The sequence below is a fragment of the Prunus dulcis genome, chromosome 2 (genome assembly GCF_902201215.1).
Source record: "Prunus dulcis chromosome 2, ALMONDv2, whole genome shotgun sequence".
NCBI classification, from domain to species: domain Eukaryota; kingdom Viridiplantae; phylum Streptophyta; class Magnoliopsida; order Rosales; family Rosaceae; genus Prunus; species Prunus dulcis.
Genome location: NC_047651.1, coordinates 15,810,351 through 15,819,005, shown reverse-complemented (window position 1 = coordinate 15,819,005; position 8,655 = coordinate 15,810,351). Strand labels below are relative to the sequence as shown.

The window sequence follows — 8,655 nt, the reverse complement described above, 5'->3', positions numbered from 1 at the left end:
TATGAGTAGTTGCGCTGTCTGCGAGACAAATATCTCTGCCATAGCTTTTGTTTTGAGGGCATCCATAATTTACATCCATACCACCAAATAAGTAAAATAAGCTGAAATCAATAAAGAAGACAACATTACCACTTTTATTGGATTGAAATTTAAACAACACTTCAGCTAATGCATATAGTACATTAAGGAAACAACACTTCAGCTAATGCATATAGTACATTAAGGAAACAACACTTCAGCTAATGCATATAGTACATTAAGGAATTTAATCTAATTCGGACTCATAACCTTCATTCACTCTTTTAGTAACAAAATCAGAAACATCTAGATGCGTCTTGTTTTGCTGACGTGATATTTCTGATGAGCCATCTATGGCTGGCGGAGCATGATCAATGTAATTTATCTCCACTTTCCTATTCTTAAGTGAAGCTTGATAAAGATCCGCCAAATGCCTGGGCGTACGACATGTGCGCACCTAATGTCCCTTTGCACCACATCTGTGACAAGGGCTATCAACATTTCTAGGCACATGGCTCATCTGTGCCTTTCCCTTATTACGGGATGCATTTTTGCCGTTCGTGGATGGACCACTCCTTGGACCTAAACCCTCTGAACGAGCACCACGATTTTTTTTATTTCCTTGCCAGTGGCCACGCTTGCCCCATCGCCCACGTTTGTGGATATTACCACGAGATGAAGTGGCATTCACTTCCTGAGATGCAGCATTTATTTCAGGAAGTGGCGCTGAGCCCGTTGGGCGAGATTGGTGATTCTTTAATAATAGCTCATTATTCTGCTCAGCTAACAAGAGGCAAGATACAAGTTCCGAGTACTTCTTGAAACCGCTATGTCTGTATTGCTGTTGAAGGAGGACATTTGAAGCATGAAAAGTGCTCAGAGTTTTTTCGAGCATATCCTCCTCAGATATATTTTCTCCACATAGCCTCATTAATGAGGTAATTCTGTGCATAGCAGAGTTATACTCGGACACTGACTTGTAATCTTGAAATCTCAAGTGGGTCCATTCGTATCTAGCTCTTGGAAGAGTCATCGTCTTCTGGTGATGATATCTTTCACCTAGAGCTTTCCACAGAACCAACGGTTCATCAACCACCACATATTCGCTTTTCAGCGCCTCATGGATGTGGCGGCGAAGAAAGATCATGGCCTTCGCATTCTCTTTAGGCGAAGCATTATTCTCATCTACAATTGTTTGTCCGAGGCCATTGGCTCGTAGATGAATTTTGGCATCCAGGACCCATGATAAAAAGTTGTCCCCGGAAAGGTCCAAGGCCGCAAACTCCAGTTTTGCCAAATTTGCCATCCAAAACTTTAGGCTTGAGATCTGAGACATTTAAACCACTTATTAATATGAATTTCTTTATTCAGGTATATTAATTGATGATAAAAATAAATTGTCATGAATTAAATTGTTTGCTGTATGGACGTTAATCCCGCATAGTGTTGAGTTGAAAAAATTTCAGAAATAAAAGGAGAGACTATCGTGCTGATAACGTGTTATGAAATAACCTGAGATATGTGGTAGATTTTGAGCTGAACGTAAAGTAGACGAGACACAGTATTTAACGAGGATCGGCTATGCCTACGTCCTCGGAGAGCAGCAGCAGTAACCTTTTCACTAAAATAATAGAGCTACAATAGTGTTTACAATATGTGTGGCTCACTGAATTTTCTCTCTGCTCACTTACCCTCTTCTTTCCTCTTCTCCTTTCCTTTTCTTCTTCTCTCTCTTCCTTTCCTTTTCCTCTTCTCTTTCTTCCTTTCCTTTTCCTCTTCTCTTTCTTCCTTTCCTTTTCTTCTTCTCTTTCTTCCTTTCCTTTTCCTCTTCTCTTTCTTCCTTTCCTTTTCTTCTTCTCTTTCTTCCTTTCCTTTTCCTCTTCTCTTTCTTCCGTTCCTTTTCCTCTTCTCTTTCTTCCGTTGCACAGCCTCTTTCTCTCTTCTTCCTTCTCTATTTATAGGCAGCTGTAAATGACACCCGTGATTCTACAATACACATCCGTGAGTGTGCAGCCTCCAAAGTTTTTGCTTAATTTCTTTGTGGGCCCCATAAATGTGGGCTCCACGTGTTTCTTCTTTACAACAATGAGGTGTTTTTATTTTTTTATTTTTTTATTTTTTTATTTTTTTTTATTTTTTTATTTTTATTTTTTTTTGGGGTGGGGGTTTGAGTTAATGGGATCAGTCTGTGTTGCATCTTGCTGATCTCATGTTCTAAGCAGGTCCTCTCACTCCCAATTCCTCGTGTTCTAATCTTATGACTATGAATTATTGGGCCAATTTGCACAAATGATCCATGCGATGTGGATCATACGTCAAATTACTTATGTCATGGAAAAACTTTTACTAATACTCTTGTGATTAAGCCTGTTATTAATCTCGGTTCTAAACTAAAATTTTTGTCAAATTGTGCTAATGTGCTCATGACGTGTAGGGATCAATTTACATCTGCATGTTATGTGCACATAGGTGCAATTAGACGGAAATTTCGATTTGAATTATGATTGGTAATAGGTTTAACCACAAAGGTTTTTTTATTTTTATTTTTATTGAAAACGTGCAATATCAACATATGATTCACACCACATAAATCACGGGCCAAAATATTAGAAAAAGTAAAAGAAAAAGTAAAAAAGATGGGGAAAAAGTAAAATTGGTTATTCACACTTGGCATGGTAAGGATTACAATGATTATTTGCTTGAACCAAGCCTGATTTACAAGAAACCCTTCTCTTTACAGGATTGCACAGCGCCATCAAACATTTCACCGAGGCCGTATTCGAACTTGAACCCAATGCTCAACAGTTTCCTCGAAGAGACCTTTGATCTTTTGTAACTTTTAATCTCCTTTAAGTTGCTGGAAAAGTATAGATTAAAAAGAAGAAAACAATAAGAAAGATTGAATATGCCTCAGTATATTTGGCATTATCAACGACAATAAATTCGTTAGCGTCAGTTGTTTACACACACGTAAATAATTAAGTCACACCTCAATTAATACAACCACCAAGTAGTTTAACATATGTAGAGTGAAACTCACATCAACTGCTACTAGCATTCTAATAAGAATATAAAGGAGAAACCATAATCTTACTCTGACATTCGTATTTGAAAGTCGGGGTATCTTGCGGGAAGAAGATCATATAATTCATGAATTGTTGTTTGAACTGAGGAACAAATGTACCTCCCTTTTGCATTAGAATGTTCCAGAAGATGGATATGTGCACTTGCCACATCATCTATGTGTACCATATATGTGTTAGTAAGATATTTACATTTGTCCTCGTCACCTACATATGTCAAAAAATAACTACTTAACAATACAACCAATTAAAGAATTGAGGATTTCATAATAGAAAGTATATACTAATGTACATGTTAATACTTTATTTATTATTAATAAATAAAATTTAAAATGGGCGTCCCTATCTTAACCAATTAAATACTACTGATTATTTAGTGAATAAAATTTAGTGAAACGTAACACGAAAAATAATTTAGTGCACACAGATGCAGGACTATGCAGTATTAAAAAAAGTTACCAAATATGGGAGCCAGTCCCATGTACACAGAAGCAGGAATATTTGGACAAATGAAGGGTCCAAAGACAATGGGAAGAACAACAGTGACAAGATCCAAGCCATGCTTTTCTGCAAACTCCAAAGCTGCCCTCTCCACAACTGTTTTAGAAACCAAGTATGAAGAGCTCACAAGGCTGCTGCTTTTGCAAAGATCAAGCTCACTCCATGTACTTTCATCAGTTTCACTAAGGCCTTTGCTGTTGAACAATATTGTGGCTAAACTTGAAGTGTAAATGACGCGTTTCACTGTCTTGGAGTTTATGCACGCCTTTAAAATGCCTAGCGTTCCTTCCAGAGCTCTGTTGGTCACTGTTTCCTCAGGTTCTTTGCCTTCCACGTCAATGGGGTGAGCAACGTGGAAGACTCCAGTGCAGCCTTGAATGGCCTCGTTGAAAGTCTCGGGTTGATTGAGATCTGCATGGAAAATTTGGAGTCTGTCTGGGGCTCCTGGTAAGTTTGTCAAGTAACTGATATCTCTCTTGCTTTCAGCTGCCATATATAAATATGATCAGCTCATCAAATTATATGTCAAAAAGGCCATAAGTGAAAAATTAAACACCCAAGAAAATCCGAAAATGGACATGTGGCTACCTTCTATCACGTTCACATGGCTACCTTCTTTAATATTGTGAGAGAATTAGAACACCTAACTCAAAATCAATCGACAATATGTGAACAAACCCTTAGAATTATATACATGTTCAGTAAAGCTCAAACGCAAATCAGTTAGTAAGTTAATATAGTGCTAACTACTTACTTTAGTCTACTTCAGAGTGTAAATTTTATAATCCGACCGTACTATTTTTAGTTCCTCATTCAAAGGTCAACCCTGCAAATTGATCAGCGCCATACTAACTTACTGACTATTGGTGCTTGAGTGCTACTCTATATATATGTTCAATATCTTGTTTGTGCGCTCATCAAACAATTACAAGAACAACATGTAACAAAGAAATTATAAGGAAACGGAAATTTCTGCAGATTAACCTATACTAGAAAACTAAACTGACATATGATGAAACAAAAATTTCATACAATCTCCAACTGTTTGGTATGGTTTTCATCATCATTGATCAACACAACTATTGTAGGTCATTTGATCTGAATTACCTGAAGGGTTGGATCGAACGGTGGCCCGGACAGAGTAGCCATGCTGAAGAAGCCTCATAATCAGCCATGAAGCTACATATCCTGTTCCACCAGTTACACAAACTGTTCCTCCTCCAACCTCTTCCATTGAGATCTCTCTCTCTCTCTCTCTCTCTCTCTGAGCCTGATTTGGCTAATTAAGGTTCACTGAGCGAGCTTAAATATAAATTATAATTATGATATATATAAATGATAATTAATTAACTTGCGATAATTAAGGGTCAATAGTTTGTGAGTTTGTCATTACAGCTAGTGCCTGCACATTCTTTACGTCTCTTTTGGAGGCAATGAAGTTTGACATATATATGACAATGCCATGACCTAAAATAACTAAATTCTTTATTATATTTGCAAAATCAACCACGATATAAACGACATTAAATTAATATTTCATGTTTTGGCATTTCTGCTTTTATTAATGCAACTATTAATTTATAAATATAACCTGTATATACATTAATATTACACACATCATCGAAGGTTCGATATTTACTTATTATTAATTTATATACTATTAATTTAGTTTAGTTTAATAATGTCCAGCCGATCACAAGCTTAAATTACGTTTACTCATTATTAAAATTATGATTCATGTCAACGAATTATCATAATTTATTTATTTTAAATATAGATGAGGTAATCGAATTTGAAAAAAATATAATAATGTGGAAGAAAAAAATATGATATGACCAACTAGTACTCATTTCTTTTCCTATCTATCCTTTTCCTTGATTTGTAGAGTATCACAATGCTTTGCTTGTATGAACTTCATACTCTCTATAGCAACTTTTTAAAATACTCAAAACTATAATAGGCTCTTCAATTCATGTGTAAAGGAAAGAATCTCTCAACTAATGTGTCCCAAAAAGGATATCGCGTGCATCAGTTGTACACGTTTTTCTTTAATGGTATAATGACAATTTTCTCTTCTCTAAACATATGCACACTCCACAACCTTGCCATAAATTCATTTATCCAATCATGTAGACCACAGTACATGTGCATTTAGGCACAAGTACATCACATCTTGAAACTTTTGAAGATGTCCCAAAAATTTACATAATGGTCAATTTGTTCACCACACATATTGATATTTAAAACTTTTATTAGATTTTCAAAGGGAGATTATCTTAACCCTAATCAAAGGGTCATGCTAATTAGCGAATTCGATTTAAAGAAAACCCTTTCCTCTGCAAGATTGAATTGCATCACCAAACATGTCATCGAGTCCATGCTTAAACTTGAATCCAGAACTCATGAGCTTTTGTGATGAGAAGCCACACGATTTGTAACCTTCAATGCCCTTCAAGAAACTGTGTAGGTCAAGGGGTAAGAGGTCAAAAACAGATAGTTTAATTTTTATAATCTGAGATTAAAATGACAGAAGAATTAAGGAGTTGTATTAGAATGGAATTACTCACTCAGTTGTGGGTATGGGAAAATCGGGGTATTTTGCAGACAAAAATTGGGACATTTCATCTATGGGTACCTGATCTGATGAACAAATGTACCTCCCTTTTGCATCAGAATTTTCAAAAAGAAAGATATGGGCACTAACCAAATCATCTACATGTACCAAACTTGGCCTGATAAGATATCTATAGTGATCTTGATTTCCTGCATACAAGAAATATGTAGATTTGGTTTAGGTCACAAATTTTTTTGAAATTGGGAAATGCAATGATCCTGTTTTTTTTTCTAGGCCAAATCAACAGCACATTTTGATTTTTTGGAATAAATAAATAAATAAAACTTACTACTTTTCCTTTTTTATAGAAAAAAAAAAGGGGCGTGGCATTTTGCATAAATTTTCAAGCTTGGTTAGATGGCCTAATGACTGTTTGGAAATTGATTTCAGAAAACTAGCTTGAAATTCATTATTTAAAAATAATAATTATTTTTAAAAAAAAAGAAAAAAAGAAAAGAAAAAGGAAGTGCACTCAATACATACCTAAAATCATGGCCAGGGCCAAGTAAACTGAGCTAGGGAAGTTTTTGCAGATAAATCCACCAACAACTAATGGAGGGATCAAAGTGACAACTTCCAATCCACTTTTTTCTGCAAATTCCAGGATAGCTTGCTCTGTTTTGGTCTTGGCAGCAACATATGAAGTCCCAAATATTTTAAGAGACCTATGAAATTCAATATCACTCCATGAGCTCTCATCCACCAAGTCCTGGCTGCCGCCACTGTAAGCCACAGTTGATGCACTGGAAGTGTACACAACCCTCTTCACAGTCTTGGAGTTTAGGCAGGCTTTCAATATGCCTAGGGCTCCTTGGACAGCTTTTTTGGTCACTACTTCTTCATCAAGTTCTTTGGTAGGCATGGGGTGAGCAACATGGAAGACCCCTATGCATCCTTCAATTGCTTCATTGAAGCTGTCTGGTTTGTTGAGATCTGCATTGAAGATTTGGAGATTCTCTGATGCTCTTGGCAGGCTTGTGAGGAAGCTGAGGTCTCTCTTGCATTCTATGCCCAATACCAAACATCAAATGCATGTTAATGTACATTGGATGAATTTAAACCATGACCTATCGTAATCCTAATTAACTCATTTTATCACTCTAACAACTCATACCTATGGTTTTATTTAGAACCTCGGTTATTTCTAACAAGTAAGAAACTCGTATATTGTGGGTCGCATGTTTCAGTAACTAAAATTTAGAAAGGGTAATATTTTACCTGGGTCAGGTCTAACCGTAGTTCGAACAGTGTAACCATGTTGCAGAAGCCTCATAACAAGCCACGAGGCAACAAATCCAGTTCCACCTGTTACACAAACCGGACCCTTCTCCATTTTTCTCTCCTGCAAACACAATGACACAAAGTGTGCCTTACTTGAGGGTGAGGCGGCTTTTAAATATGCATCTGGGGCCAAGATAAAAACAATGCGGTGTAACATATCATATTGGCTTATGAAAATGATACAAAATTTTTATATGAATTATTCTTTGCGCAAAGTTGTCTAGAATAGAAGACAAAGGCACAGTAGTGGACAGAAGATTACTCAGCATCTGTGACCTCACCAAAGCCGGTTCAAAACTTGGGGGATCTAACTCACTGTTGGGGCGGCCAATGGGCTCCGTTCTTTGCTTTTAATGGGCCATGGGCTTTGATGCATATCTGTGAGACATAAAAAATAATTACTATGATTTATTCACTATTTATGAATAAATAGACCACACCCACCATTGTGGAAAAAAAAAACATGGGAAGTGATAGCTGCCTTTGTTTTTTGCCTTTTCTATCTCTCTATTCTACAATGTGGTTTGATGATCACAATTGTATATCTTTTAGGCAATCCTTCAAAGATCATCTCTGTAAAATTTAACCAAATTAGAAGTCCTTTAGTCAACTAACTGTTATCAAATAAATATGAATTCAATTGAACATGGATTGTTAAAGAAATGGCTAAATAATTTTTTTATTTGGATGATTTTTTAATACATTACAAATCCTTATAGGATGACCTCGAAAATGAACGGTTTTGATCAATTAAACAATATTGAAGAGGAAATGAGGAGAGGGAAGGTAGAAAGGAAAGGTAAACTGAAGGTGTTAGGGAAAGGGAAAAAAAAAGAAAAAGGAATACTAATACACCAAGAATGTATAGTATTTTTTTGGACAATAAAGATTTTAGCCTTCCATGCATTCCAATTTCCCAATGTGACCAAGGGCATTAATTCAAGAATAGAGGATATATAATTGCCACATTCAAGGTTGCTTCAATGTTTTTTTAATTAATAAATAAAAATAAAAATTCAAGAGAAGGAGACGTCAAGACTAAATCCTTGCCGTCGGTGTGGGGATAAAATATTTTATCATTAGAGGAGTTCAAGCAAGTTGTTTGTTTCTATTGGATTTAAAAAGTGAAAATGTATAATATTAATATGAGAGATGCAT

The 8,655-nt window shown here is 36.0% G+C and overlaps 3 protein-coding genes across 3 annotated transcripts; all 3 read right to left on the bottom strand.

Annotated features, from left to right (window-relative positions):
* Positions 1–475: 475 nt before the first annotated feature.
* On the bottom strand, positions 476–1,354 carry LOC117618247. Its single transcript, XM_034347845.1, has 2 exons — positions 996–1,354; positions 476–851 (listed from the first exon to the last, which is right to left on the bottom strand). The coding sequence occupies exons 1-2, from the start codon at positions 1,352–1,354 to the stop codon at positions 476–478; spliced, it is 735 nt and encodes a 244-aa protein (XP_034203736.1).
* A 1,183-nt stretch (positions 1,355–2,537) lies between these two features.
* On the bottom strand, positions 2,538–4,978 carry LOC117619500 (protein BRI1-5 ENHANCED 1-like). The gene is made up of 4 exons (XM_034349473.1): positions 4,710–4,978; positions 3,561–4,088; positions 3,113–3,308; positions 2,538–2,875 (listed from the first exon to the last, which is right to left on the bottom strand). Exons 1-4 carry the CDS (start codon positions 4,834–4,836, stop codon positions 2,734–2,736), a joined length of 993 nt encoding a protein of 330 aa, XP_034205364.1. The 5' UTR covers positions 4,837–4,978; the 3' UTR covers positions 2,538–2,733.
* Positions 4,979–5,704: 726 nt separating this feature from the next.
* LOC117619533 (vestitone reductase-like) lies at positions 5,705–7,798 on the bottom strand. The gene is made up of 5 exons (XM_034349513.1): positions 7,760–7,798; positions 7,435–7,558; positions 6,700–7,221; positions 6,170–6,365; positions 5,705–6,061 (listed from the first exon to the last, which is right to left on the bottom strand). Exons 2-5 carry the CDS (start codon positions 7,547–7,549, stop codon positions 5,920–5,922), a joined length of 975 nt encoding a protein of 324 aa, XP_034205404.1. The 5' UTR covers positions 7,550–7,558; positions 7,760–7,798; the 3' UTR covers positions 5,705–5,919.
* Positions 7,799–8,655: the final 857 nt, after the last annotated feature.

Excerpts from the sequence above, each read along its gene's own strand:
- LOC117618247 (XM_034347845.1), bottom strand. The coding sequence starts at position 1,354 with ATGTCTCAGATCTCAAGCCTAAAGTTTTGGATGGCAAATTTGGCAAAA. Across the intron at positions 852-995 it reads TTGAGATTTCAAGATTACAA|ACATAGCGGTTTCAAGAAGT; the intron begins GTCAGTGTCCGA and ends ACAGCAATACAG.
- LOC117619500 (XM_034349473.1), bottom strand. The coding sequence starts at position 4,836 with ATGGAAGAGGTTGGAGGAGGAACAGTTTGTGTAACTGGTGGAACAGGA. Across the intron at positions 4,089-4,709 it reads CGTTCGATCCAACCCTTCAG|CTGAAAGCAAGAGAGATATC; the intron begins GTAATTCAGATC and ends TATATATGGCAG. Across the intron at positions 2,876-3,112 it reads TTTCAAATACGAATGTCAGA|CAACTTAAAGGAGATTAAAA; the intron begins GTAAGATTATGG and ends ATACTTTTCCAG.
- LOC117619533 (XM_034349513.1), bottom strand. The coding sequence starts at position 7,549 with ATGGAGAAGGGTCCGGTTTGTGTAACAGGTGGAACTGGATTTGTTGCC. Across the intron at positions 6,366-6,699 it reads GGCCCTGGCCATGATTTTAG|GAAATCAAGATCACTATAGA; the intron begins GTATGTATTGAG and ends TCTTGTATGCAG. Across the intron at positions 6,062-6,169 it reads TTTCCCATACCCACAACTGA|TTTCTTGAAGGGCATTGAAG; the intron begins GTGAGTAATTCC and ends TGACCTACACAG.